The sequence below is a fragment of the Pocillopora damicornis genome, chromosome 14 (genome assembly GCF_964200805.1).
Source record: "Pocillopora damicornis chromosome 14, jaPocDami1.2, whole genome shotgun sequence".
Classification (NCBI taxonomy): Eukaryota; Metazoa; Cnidaria; class Anthozoa; order Scleractinia; family Pocilloporidae; genus Pocillopora; species Pocillopora damicornis.
In genome coordinates, this window is record NC_142683.1 from 12247486 (window position 1) to 12261068 (window position 13583).

Here is a 13583-nt window from a genome sequence, read left to right on the forward strand (position 1 = left end):
CAATTTAATGACTCTTTTGCGTACACAAATTCATTTCATAGCCAATATTTTTCTGTCAACCAAAGTGATTTTAGAGAGAGAAAACAGAGGATTAATAAGTTATTTATCGGCTTGAGGTGGTGACCGATGTCTTTTCTTAAAAATACTGCCCAGCCGGAAAAACGAGATATAGTTATGAAAAATGGCAGCGAAGGTAAGGGATGTACTCGACGATTCACGAAAGCGTTACCGTTGCCCGTGGGCAGAGATAGGAAAATGCGGACCGCGCAAAGAACCAATCAGATTGCAGGATTCGTTACCAAGCCCTCTGAGAAAAAATAATTTTTGTTATTTGATTTTGTTTTGAATTACTCTTGTTGCGCTTTATCTTTGTTTTTTTTTTCTCTCCTAGAATTGTAGGTCTTGGTTTGCTCAACTCGTAAACTTCCAGGATCCCAAAAGAAGTTCTTTGAACAGTCATCAAAGACACTTGTTGAAAATCTTGTCTCAGATCAAAGTTTATCCTAGATTATAGATAGTAGTTTTCTTTACTGTCGTCACTTCATTGCGTGGCAATGTATTGACATCGCGGGGAGAAATCACCAATTGGTCACAACTGAGAGAAAAACAAACAACAACAAACAAAAACCAACTTTCAAAATTTCAATTTGACCTGGAAACAGTGGGCAAAAGGAGCCACTTTGTCCACTGCTAAATTCCTCTTATTAATATTATTATTATTATTATTATCATTATTATTATTATTATTCAAGAAATTTTCAACTCGCGACTTGGTCGCCCGCGCTTTCCCGCGCTTTAGGCGGTGTACTTGTTTTTATTGTGAGTTCTCATTGGCTCTTAAAGATATTCTCCTTTATTCTGATTGGCTGTTGTGATTCTCTCGGTTTGGAATTACGACGCTTGTCAAAAATGCTCTATTACTATTATTATTATTATTATTATTATTATTATTATTATTATTATTATCAGTAGTAGTAGTAGTAGTAGTAGTAGTAGTAGTAGTAGTAGTAGTAGTAGTAGTAGTAGTAGTAGTAGTAGTAGTAGTAGTAGTAGTAGTAGTAGTAGTAGTAGTAGTAGTAGTAGTGGTGGTATAGGGTTAAGCAGTTAGCAATAATTTTTCATAAACGCAGTAAACGGATTCCAAGGCAGAACGTGTATTGTTAATCTCTCCTATCATTTAATGCTCTTAACATTGCAAACAACTGCACTCTTCATGTTGTTCCATTGAATGATTATATCGGTAAGGACTTTCAGACGGTTTGTCCTTGCAGAGTAGTGGAACTTTTACAGTGCTTTTCTTTACAGGTTTGCAACATTTACAGCTTTTGCCGGAAAATGAATGCTCCGTGAAACAGGTTCCTGCACATTGGTTCAGAAGAACTGTCCTAGTTTGGCAGCCTTCGACTACTACGGCTACGTTGAACGACCACGGTTTGCACACCTCTTTGTGCGTCCCATAATACTTTGCAGCCCACACGTGACTCGTGACCAGGACTAATAGGATGAAAGCTTGAGGGAGAAGTGTCTTCGAGGTCATGTTTCTGTTGGTCTACAAGAAACAAATATGAAGTTATGGTCGACTCACACGTAGAACAGGTCACAGAGAATGGAATTTGATTTAAATAATGGAACTAAGTCGTCTTCTGGTTTTCAAGACGAAAGGGAATTTTGGCTGTAGTTTTTTGAGGAGGAAGTTGTCCAAGACTGTTTGAAAAAGGCTTAAATTTTTTATTGTTCCGGGAACGTAGTGCAAATTTTTTTGTTGTGAAAATGCTTAACAGCAACATTTTATAAAATCACTTTTCTTGCAAAAAGAAAAATTTTGTACCTGTTGTTGAGATGAGACCGAAAATATCAGGGACTCTAAAATCGTATACATATATTTCGGAAAAAAATTCCCTCCCACGCAAAGAAATAACAAATGTTTTTTCGCGAAGCTTTCAGTATATCTGCGAATTTTACGTGCGTCATTGTCATTGTAAAGATGAACAAAATTTATGGAACGTTTTGAAAAACATATGGTAATGTGATGAACTGAGGGAAAATCAATCTGAGGTATTTCCTTATCTTTAAAAGGTTTTTCAAAACTCTAAATGACCAACGGCAAACGTATTCTCGATGATTAGTTCCTCTACAATGTTTTTGAAGTTTTTGCTTCAATACTGGGTGAGCAGGCAGTATTTGCTATTTCTTTAACCACAATGACAGGCCAAAGATTGACAATAACTTTTAAGAGAAATAGAAAGACAGAGTCGACGAAAGAAAAAAATACATTTTCTGAAAACAAAAATCTAAAGTGTTGCAACAACCATCTATTACAATGTAGTAAATAAACGAAAAACGAAAATGAGTGGGTTTCAGTTTGGGAGTTTGCCTCTTTTTGTCCATGATGTACGAGTTCAATTTCATCACGACGCGAAAACTGAGGTTACAGAGTAATTTTTAAGTCCTGTGGTTAGTTGAAGAGGAGAATTATGTTCACCGATAAGTACTTAAGGGGTCTTAAAAGGATAAGCCATATATTGATTATGTCATCTTGATAATGAAAGATAAAATTAAACCTAGATTATGCCATTCCTGTTGATTGACTTTCACACCGATGTTCTGTTTGAAAGCTAATAATTCTTATCTCTTTTTTCACTCTTTCCTTCCCGTGCTGGATACGAACGGTTTTAAAAAGGTATAGGGGAGTTTATTGATTTTTCAGTGGTTTGATAAGAAATTTTCTTTTAACAAATATACATTCTCAAAAAAAATATAAACTTAGAAAACGACAAACTTTTCTTTTCTCATAAAATTTCAGAATATTTTTGTTAGGTCCAACCTATAACAGTTTTTCCCTATTTGAGAAAACTGTGTCTCTTTGTCAAACTATGATAGTGATCTCAGCATTTATTCATGTCATCAGTTTCTAATGGAAAACAAAAATTTAATCCACGGCCGTCCTTAAAACTTTGTGGCAAAAACATTGTCTAAACGTTTCTTCAGTGATGAAACAATCAGTTTTGCGGAAAACATTTTCTCTGTCTAAGGAATATACACGAAGAAAATTCAGCAAGGCCAACCAGTGATACAGTTTCTTCGCCCTTAAAAATGGCTTTTTACTGTGTTTAGTCGTTAGTTACTTATCTATCTTTCCCTCTGGCGACATCGTAAGAAATTTTGTCTAAATAATGGAAATGTAATTTATATTCCATTGCTCTTGGCATATGATTTTTTTTCCTGTGCACAATGATTGCCACCTCTACAAATTGGCCAGATTCGATGCGACTGGGCATATTCATAGCTATCATTTGAAGGAGAATTATTTTTGCTGTCAAAAGATATATTGTACCTGTTTTTTTTTTTAGAAGACGGTTGGAGTAGCTTTTGACGAATACCAACAACGGCTTAATTTAGAGAAGGCTTGGAAACATCTTCAGTGTAAAATGGTCAGGCACACGAAGGCAGCCACAGTGTAATACCAATGGAAACTCGAAACAACAACTTATAATTGGGCTTTTCATTTGCCTCGCATTTAATCCCAGCGGCACATTACTTTCCCGGAACAAAAAACCTTAATGTGCTGACCGAATGAGGAAGCTTTTAATTGAAATAGATCTTATCTCGTTAATTTATTTCACATCTTGTGCAACAAACGTCACTGTGATTGCGATTCGCTTCCGGCATGTTGAGAAATTAGGCTCTCTTGGTAATGATACGATAAAGAAAAAAAATCCATGCCACATTACGCTTTCTTTTTCAGTCTTTGTTCAGTTAAACCGAGCAAACTAACACTTTCCTCCAAGGTAGGTGTATAAACCCCAACATTTAGTCATTCTCTGAAACAGTTTCACTCAACCGACAGCGCTTCAGACTTTGTCAATTGTAGTTTTAATTACTCGTCTTATTTTTCAAGCAAGTCAGACATTAAAGAAAGCTGAAAGGAACTACATCACAATGAACATGTCAAGTATTATTTTTCGATTCCCTACGGAAAGTAACATAGACGGCGTTTGAATTTTGTTTTTAAAATATAACTTGTTTTCTATATCTATTGATGCAATGAGTTTCAATTCAGAAAAAAGAAACTCACACGGACATATGATTTAAACTGATTTTTTTTTACCATGTAACAATAGTAGAAAACTTCTAGATAATAAAAGTAGTCTACATGAGAGAATTTTCTACCTTGGTGAATTTTTATCTTTCATGTCATTTTGCTTGTCGGTAAATCTCGAATGATGTTTCTGTGTAAGATATTTTTGAAAAAGAACATCTCCCGTTTTGGCATACGAAGGAAAAGGTCATATTTCTGATACTTGATCTTTCAGTTGTTGACATACTTTTAAATCCTGATACAGTTTTCGAAAGGAGAAAAAACTATCATTTGTTGCAAAATTTTTGTTTATTGTTTATCTTGTTTTAAAAGTTTAAAATCATTTTAAACAGAAACTTTCAAATTGATCAAAATTTAAACCTTATTCAAACTTAATTCAACGATTTCGTAGCAAATAGGTAGTTCTGTGTTTGTGTTTGTTTGTTTGTCTGGATATTCTATGTGGGCTGATTTTAATATAGATGTTTCACAAATTCGATGGCATTTCTTGACTAAAACGAAATTTTTTTGAGAGACTGTCCTATGTGTAAGTGTAACTGTTTTAACTGGAAATTCACGTGCTAAGATCTCTACTTTGTGAAACGAATCGTTCAAATACATTTGGTTTTTTATGTATTTTAGCTGCATACAAGAATAAGTTATAACTTCCTTAGATTGATTTAACAATGATCCAAGAAAATTTATCACTGAATAAATCTTTTTCATAAATTCTTTCGGTGAAAACTTTGCATAATCTTAAATCCGTTCTTAGAAATATTTGTGATCAGATTTAGAGAATCCAGTAATAGAAATAAAGTTATAAGATTCTAAATCAATTGAATAGGTTGGCGTGTTATACATAGCTTTATGTTTTAGTTTCAATCTTTCATTGTCACCACGCAAAGAACGATCAGAGATGTTTTCGATAGAGAACTTAGTTTATTATCCTATTGAAACTGAGACAGTCCCACGCAACTCAAATAATGACAGAAACGAAATGAATTTGACAAGTAATCTTGTGTGATATATTCGTCATGATTCTAGTACAACCATAGACAGACAGAAAATAAAACACCGGTAACTCAATAATTTTTTCATGTTTGTTCCTTTACAGAATTCGTAAAATAAAAGATTTTAAGGGGATATGACGCTTTCCTGTTGAAAAATGTTTCTAAGTTTGAAAAAAAAAATTGCGCCAAAACATATAATGAACAACTATAATCGATCAGAAAACACGTCGAAGTAAATTCCGAGAAAGTGATTTAAATTGTAAAATGTAGAAATGTTGAATATTCGTTTGTGTGAATCTTATAAACTGAAAAATAGCTCTAGAGAAGCGTGATGCGTCGAGAGTATTTTGGATTAATAGCTTTAACGCGTCCCGAGGATCAAGTAAATTAATACAACGCTAAAAACCAGAGTCAGGTGTCGCCATTTCATGTAGATTATTTCCATAGATAAAAGAGAAACAGTCGCGAGTTTGTTACTTTGAAATAGGAATTACTTACTTGTTTAGGTAATACTCAGATTCTGCGGCTTCAGTAGAGATCTCTCATTCACGAAATACCGTTTTACAACTTTGTGAGAAGGATGTTCGCGATATAAATTACATTTTGTTGTAAAACAGGTGTTTACGTCGAAGCTTTTTTGATGTAAATGCACTTTATTTAGTTTTATCTTTTGTTTAATAAAAATGCCCCTGTTTGTTTTCTATATGAATCAAAATCCGGAAAGGGGCGAAACTTTGGCGATATCGGACAACTTTGTTCAGGTAGTCTTTAAGTTTACAAGAAGTAATTAACTTGAGCTCAATTGAAAATTGATTGAGTTGTTTGTGAGTTCGAACAAATGGTTAACTGACGAGTTGTGCGTACTTTCTGCGCGGCTGTTTTTTTCTATCGAAAACATCACGTAAAACGTTTCTCATGCCTTATATCTTGTGGCTTTAAGTCACTACTGATTGTCCGAATCCTTGAGACGGGAGTAATCTTTGCAAATTTTGATGAACTTTCGGACATCTCGGTCAAATTTTCTTTTGTAAGTCCCGTTTCATTCAGTTTCCTAGCGTTGAATTTCAAACGTTGCACAATACTGCATCAATTATTAAAGTTTGTGAAGAAAATTGTTGGATACTGATCTCTCTTGCTTTGAGGAATAAGGACAAGTATTCAAGAAAGATTGCGAAACCGGGTTTCACATGAAAAAGCAGCTTACAGTTTACTGTATTCACCTGTTTCGCACTTCTCTAGTTGAAGTTGATGAGTTTTTAATTTAATTTTTATTAAGATGGTTTCTTGCCATTGTTTACCCATTCCAAAAAGTGTCAAATGACCAGAGACGCGGCCTATTGAGAAAAGCGATTATCCGGCGCTAATTTTGACGGCATTTAGTAAGAGATGTCTTCCTCCCACTGGTTGTAAAAGCTTTTATTTTTCCAAAGCTGCACACTCTCGGAAAACAAAGCCAAACGTGTACTCGCACGTGCTATTCATGTGTAAATTTTCGCCCGCTTTGTAAGTACCCTGATAAGACACGCCGTGCCCTCAACCCCTGATCGCCTCTGACGGCAGAAACCCACGCTTTTCTTTAACAAAGCATCTCCCCATTTCACCTAAATTAAATTGTAATTCTTAACTGATCTCATTAATTCAGTTTCCGCTTCATTGTGAAACATACTAGCCTCCCCCTTTTGATCATCATTTCATTTCATCTGCTTCTTCCGACGTAGCGCAAACACGTCATTCAAATAATAAATTTTCTCCTTCAACAGACGCCAGAGTTCACATAGGGCTTTTCCTTGTGTCAGACGCGTCATTCACGTAAACAGATAGCTTGTGAATAAATCCGAAAGAGTGAAGTCATCTGAAACAGTTGCTCAAAGAACTCGAAGACGTCCTAACCAAGGTAAGACTAAAACCATTTGCGATTGTACACAAAGCTCTACAACTGTCACTTTGAATATGACATTTTTTGAAAAAAAATCGATTTTTCGTTTTAAAACCTTTTTAAGTCAAATAACAGCATTTCTATTTTAGTTGCTTATGAAGACAGCAATAGATCATGAACCATGTTAATGCCATCTTCATTCAACATTTTTCGTAGTTTTTACGATGAAATAATAAAATCCTCGTTGGTAAGACTTTCTTTAGAGAAGGCAAGATATATCACCTAAATGTTGATAAATATTGAGTTGTACAAAATTTAGATTGAACACCAGTTGTGACACTTTTTTAGCAACATTCTGAAACTAGAAACAAAGAATTATGATTTTTACCTATCTTTTTCTTAATGTTTTTTTTCAACATCTGTGATCAACTGATTTCATCGTATCCCAAAATATCAGTTTGTTTAAAATTAGTAGACTTTAATCTCAATAAATTTTATCCTTTCAATTAAAAACATATGTCCTGATCAATTGGTGATGAATTCAAAACGCAGTCATATAAATAATTAATAAACTGTTTCTAATTTTACAATATATCTTTATTGAATTGTAATAACGTTATATCTTTGTTTACCGTAAATTATTTTAGATAAATATTCGACTCGGAGAGACATGGTTTTTACACGATTCAGCTTGAGCTAACTCTCTTAAATAATCAATAGCGTTTTTAAATTATCGTAAAATTTGAGCAATCACACGCGCAACAATAACGAATTCAGAATACTCACCAAACAATCTCTTCTACATAAAGCCAACATTCTCTGCTTAAGAAAAATAATTTGCTATCAAGCTGAGCAAAAATAAACTCTTAGCTATGATTGCAGAAAAAAAAACCCATTGGAGCTGTTGTTGTTTTTTCGGGCGAGAGATAAAAAACAGAAAAATAATCTCTTGTGTTGTTTTAACCAACGCCGTGACGCTTATTTCATTTTAACCCTCAGGATATTCATCAAAAGAAACATATGAAGTTTTTAAAACTTTTTTTTCAAGAGAATTTACTTAAGATACTTATTTCCATTCATATTACACCATAAAGCGTATTATTTACTTTACCTAAATGAAATTAAATTTCGATTGAATAAAAAAATGAAATCGAGATAAGAAAGGAGGACTGCAATTTCAGCAATTGCAGAAAAGAAACCAAATTCGAACCCAGGCCTCTAATATACTATCTGGGTGCTTCTTTCAACTGAGCTGGCTATTCGTTCATTACAAGACTTACAAGTTGTGAACAAATTAATCTTAAGTTTCATGTTGTCAGTAACGAAATCTTCTAAATTCTGAGAAGTTTGCTGCACTATCAATAACGAAAATCGGAGTGTGAAATACAATTTCTCCCACTAATCACTCTTCTAATGCATTACTGATTAAATTAATTGTAAAATGTGCCGCGCAACTCAATCTTGGTGATTGACAGTTCAAATGATACATGTGACCGCATTACGAAGTTTTGAAAGAACTTGGGTGGCTTCTCATTGGCGGATTTTAGGGTTAGGGAATCTGGGGGCTCCGAACAACCTCTTTTCTCCTTCCACCCTTTCCCCACCACCCCACCACCCTCACGCCTATTTGGTCTGTGAGCACTTTTTAAAGCTTGTCTGAAACCATGATTCTTTTTCTGGCGAGATCACATTCTAATACTCAACTTAAGAAATTGAAAATTTATTTGAAATTTTTCCTTGCTTATTTTGATTCCGGTTTAAGAAATAACTACATGTTTTCTAAATCAAAGTTTGGCCTATCTCCCTTCACCTCCTATCAAAACGTTCTGGTCCTTATGTTCTTATCCTTATCTGTTCCCTCCCAAAATAAATCTTAGAATGATTTAACTGTGCGTTGAAATCCTCTATTTAGCGTAGAATAAAAACAAGTTGTCAAGTTTTGATCTCTTTTCTGTCCTCTTTTTGCAGCATGATGAGAAATTTAGTTTACATCACGATCGCCATGTTGATGTTAAATTACGAGACATGCGCTAAAGACTACTGGGCGGATATGGGGGTGACGTGTGAGAAAGAAAAAAAGACAAAACAGGTTTGTGGTGGACAGTTTGTTGAGGACGTTCATGTATGTCGCGGAACGTGCAGGTCTTTAAGTAGAATTACAATGAGTTCATGGGACCGAACAGTTTGCACGTGTTGTAGAGCTGAAGGATTCCTAGAACGGGATAGAGAGTGCAACGATGGAACTGTGGAGAAAATAAAGGACGCGAAAGCCTGCGTGTGTTCAAGATGCTATTGAGCGTAGGAAAAAGGACACAAAAGCTAGCTGACTTTGAGTAAAACCATACAGAGGAAATAAAACCAGGAACGTATAGGGAACGTGAAACTAACAATATTATTGGGTAGATTGTTCGTTTTCAAGTATGGTAATGTTGAAATTTCCAATTTAACGCATGCAGCGTAAGGTGCTGACCATCTTAAGCTGATTATGAGTAAATTAAGGCTTGATTGCGTCTCAACGACCTGATTGCTGGTTGAGGTATTCAAATAAAACAATTATCAAATTTATCCTCGTTCTTCATTGATGATAAAGTGTAAGCGATCGATGTCGAGGGGGTTTTCACTTAAAGATTTTCACTTCAACTAGGGAACTGATCATTATCTATCCGGGATCCGGATAGATTTTCTTTAGTCCTCCATGTATACTCTGTTAGCAAAGACTAGTCTTGTACCCAGACTTCCACAGCCAAACGGTAGTACGTACATTTCAGTTATAGTTTCACGGTAGGATCTGGGTACGATATTAGGCAACGACTGATTCTCCCTCCGTTCCCCTGAAAACTATGTGATCCCCCCAACAACACTAAATTACCGAGACAGGGTATACTCTCCCATCGACGCAGCATCACAGTTTCTTTAGAAACTTACCCCTTTATTCAGTTTCTTGTATATATTGTTGTTCCATTTAACCTTGTCTTATATATCTTGATAAAACCTAGGATATTCAGGTTTTAGGATTCATGATAAAAGGAAGATCAAAATGCCAATTCTATCCAAAAAAGAAAGTGTCGTTCATTGTCTATTGAAGTTGATATTTTTGGTCTAAGTGAAATTTTTTTTGTGTGTTATATAGTTGTTCAATCCTGATTGATCAAAAACAGTGAAGCTGAAGTTATTATGATGAAGTACTTCATTGTTTAAGTTTTGGTTTGTGTGATACCAGCACGTTGCTTTTTCTTTGATGAATGTCTCAATGAAGAGATTACTGGTGGCATACTCAGACCAAAAAGTGGTAAGGGCCTGGATCAATATTTCGAAAGCCATACGGGTAAATATTAATTCATAAACCGAAAGTACTATTTTCAGATCGATCATTTAAATCTTCAAAATGATAGGGCGGTTCTCAGCTCAAAATTGAAAATCATTCTGTTTCATTTCCTGAAATATATATATATATATTTTGTTTGAATTTTTTAACTGCTGATATCTCGATCTTGAGCAAGACCCGGCAAACAAACAGGTTTTTCGGTTAGGTTACCTGATCTTCGAGGAACACGCCCCTAGTTACTTAAAAGATTATTGACTGTAATTATGTTATTGGTAAAAGCCATCCTATAGTTATGTAGCTCAGGGATAAGTGAATAGGACCATTTCACAGCAGGTTGTGAGTTCGACGACGGTCGGCAATCATGAAGGGTTTCCTTCGCCAAACTAGCGACGCTTAATCACAGAGTTTGGAAGTTTCTCAGTCCTTGAAGATCGTTGCAGGCGACACCGCAGAGTGCCCCAAGAGAATATTACACTGCTGATACAGTTTGTCATCAAAGGCTGTAATATGACGGTACAATTATTGAAATACTCTATCATCTTACCATCCCATCTAGTACACCAACAAAGCTTTCAAAATTGTTGATCAAAACAGGAAGCTAATCACTTGCCACTTTAATATATGACCCAAGTATAAGTCACGTACCCAGACCTTCCATGGCCAAGTGGTTCGGTTACACTTATACGGTAGGATCTGGGTACGAGATTAGCCCAATATTAAAAATCTGAAAGTCTGGAGATCGAATTCTTTTTCGCATAATTTCCCACTAGCGTCACTGAGAATTCCGCACACGCTGGTTCAATAATCTTGGACCGTATACTTTCACTCGATTCAGGCTTTATTTGTCGACAATTCAGCATTACACGTACCGTCCAACTATCTATCTATTCCATTCCAAACTAACCTAGGGTTAAAAAAATCGCTGCATTTATTAGCTCCACACCCAATTAACTAATTCCATGTGGGATTCAAGCCTTGCTCACGTTCTACAACGATTCGCGGGTACTAATTTCCTATCAAACATGGGTTTACTTGACAATCATGCTGCTATGTTCCTACGCGCTTAATGCCCTGGAAATACCTAATTCGATACATCTCTGTCCGCGGAACTTATTTGATTATCCTAGTAGAATGTAACGTGGAACACTTCACTTTAACGTTAGAAAAATTCAACCTTAACGGTAACGAAATTACAACTTGCTTAATACACAATTATAAATATGATAAAACAAGGGAATCAATTTTGAGCGTAGAAACGCTTCACGACACACTTTTAATTATTCCATGATATATTTAGTCGACGACTTAGTTATAAATCTACCATCTTTTCCACAGAGATAAAAAGCAAAAACAAGGAAAAGTAAGGGCCCATCAATATGATCTCGGGTTCCCGAGATAATCCTCCCTTCCCACGTTTTTCCCTGGACGAGCTAACTTTTCGCTTTTTTTTTTTTTTTTGAAAAATCAAACCAACCTTTTATATGAAATGACGAACTTGTCTCGAGAGGCGAGACAACAAGGTAGGGTAAGCATGAGGTCTCGCCTCGGGAGATAGCGTCACCCTGTCAGGCGGAACACCTTTTGCTCACTTCGGCTCGCCTGCCCGAGACGAGACGGCTCAAATTGTCTTCTGCGGTCCGCCATTTCAACATGTCACTTGCCTAACCGTTCGAGGGAGACTGGTTAGAGGACAGCTGTTGTGACCCACAACACCATATAAACGTTCCGTAAAGTTGTCTCGCGGGAAGGTTTGTCTTGGGTACCCGCGACTATGTAAATGTGGCTTAAGTTTAGTTAGTGCCTCGCTGTAAGAAAAATCACCTTGTCAAACAATACAGGAAAATAATATTTCGGGAAATTGCCCCTCCTTAGTGGTTGTGGCATTACTGACATCCTTGACATTTGTAAATGTAAATCTCGCTATGGGAAGTATATATTGGATGATGGCAGTTCCATTTCTCCCGACCCAAGATTGCGGACCATGAATCCTCGCTTTAAATTCATAGTCTGTATTTTTCTTGACATAAATTGGAGCGTGGAACATAAGTTCACATCCGAAATAGAAATCACATTTGTATGGTATATACGTGCATTGAACAGTTTCCGATACGACCTCTTCAGGGAAAGTTTGGCCACTTTCTTTTAACTCCACAGTGATGGAGTAGCTATTGTTATCGCTTCCAAACAAGCCGACACCATGTACAATAATATCTCTGTCCACACGAAAAAGGAGTCGATCGTTGTTTCCCCCGTTAACTCTGTTTCTTCCATCTAGTAGTGATCTAAATCTGCGACAATGATAAATCCTATGATCGCTGAATCCTGTTCGTTTGGAATCCAAAAATCCCAGTGAAGACGCGGGCTGGGCGTAATTGTAATATTTGAAAAATCTAGCGACTTCCTGAGTTGTAAGTATTTCACTAACAAGAACAATTCTGGCAAATTCAGCTTGTCTTATAAGAGGAAAGCGTATTCCTCTCACGATGGACTCTCCAAGAATTCTTCTTTTCACTTTGCCGTTTTTTGATAATCCTTGTCTCTCACATTCCTTTGCCGCCCAGAGATTGACTGCTTGGAACAAATTCAACTCTTTAATAGCCAAGCTATCCCTTTGGACAACTGCCTCAAGTAAGGATCTCTCAATTGTCTCAAAAGCCTCCGATCTCAAGGCTTGCTCTGTTTGATTATCAACCACGTCCCAACATTCCTCTACCAACTCTTTCTCTTCATATATCAGAGCCGAGGGTAGAACGTTGAACACATTCGATGAATCCACGTTTTCTTGCAAATAAGTCACGCATATATCAGCCAGTGCAGGCACTATATATTTATTCGCTAAATACAGCACCCCCATCACATTATTTCCGTTTAAGTTGGCTTCGTCGCTGTACATGTAGCGAAACAGCTCCAGCAGACTCTCGTACTCACAGTCAGGCAGTTCAATGGTGTCTGTAGGCTCCGCTAGCACATTGTGAAACATTGCCTCAAACACAGGACTGCTGATCGACAGTATGAACTTGTGAGCTGGAATCTGTCGTTTAATTTTACTTTCTCCTACAGTCTTAGGCACAATAAACTTCACGTCGCTGTAGAGATCGTTGTTAAACATATACTCGGTTCTTTCGTTGATGTTGGGTCGTGATGGTTGCCAGTTTCCCTTGGCGTGAGACATGACGTTTGAAGCAAGAGATCGAGGTATAAAAAGCGAAGGTAAAATTTTAAAAGACGTGTTCCTTTTAACAAACTGCGTGTGTTCATCTCAGACATCTGTCTTTGACACAAATTTACATCTCA

General features: G+C 36.3%; 1 protein-coding gene and 2 long non-coding RNA genes across 3 annotated transcripts; 1 reads left to right on the top strand and 2 right to left on the bottom strand.

Annotated features, from left to right (window-relative positions):
• Positions 1-1155: 1155 nt before the first annotated feature.
• LOC149034483 (uncharacterized) lies at positions 1156-5738 on the bottom strand. The gene is made up of 2 exons (XR_016183151.1): positions 5587-5738; positions 1156-1549 (listed from the first exon to the last, which is right to left on the bottom strand). It is a non-coding gene; the product is annotated as an uncharacterized LOC149034483 (long non-coding RNA).
• Positions 3643-9529, top strand: LOC149034484 (uncharacterized). Its single transcript, XR_016183150.1, has 3 exons — positions 3643-3788; positions 6849-6982; positions 8933-9529. It is a non-coding gene; the product is annotated as an uncharacterized LOC149034484 (long non-coding RNA).
• A 1580-nt stretch (positions 9530-11109) lies between these two features.
• LOC113683327 (BTB/POZ domain-containing protein 6) lies at positions 11110-13563 on the bottom strand. Its single transcript, XM_027200566.2, has one exon. It carries the CDS (start codon positions 13459-13461, stop codon positions 12115-12117), a length of 1347 nt encoding a protein of 448 aa, XP_027056367.2. The 5' UTR covers positions 13462-13563; the 3' UTR covers positions 11110-12114.
• Positions 13564-13583: the final 20 nt, after the last annotated feature.

Bases quoted from the DNA above. Each gene is read 5' to 3' on its own strand.
- LOC113683327 (XM_027200566.2), bottom strand. From the start codon at position 13,461: ATGTCTCACGCCAAGGGAAACTGGCAACCATCACGACCCAACATCAAC.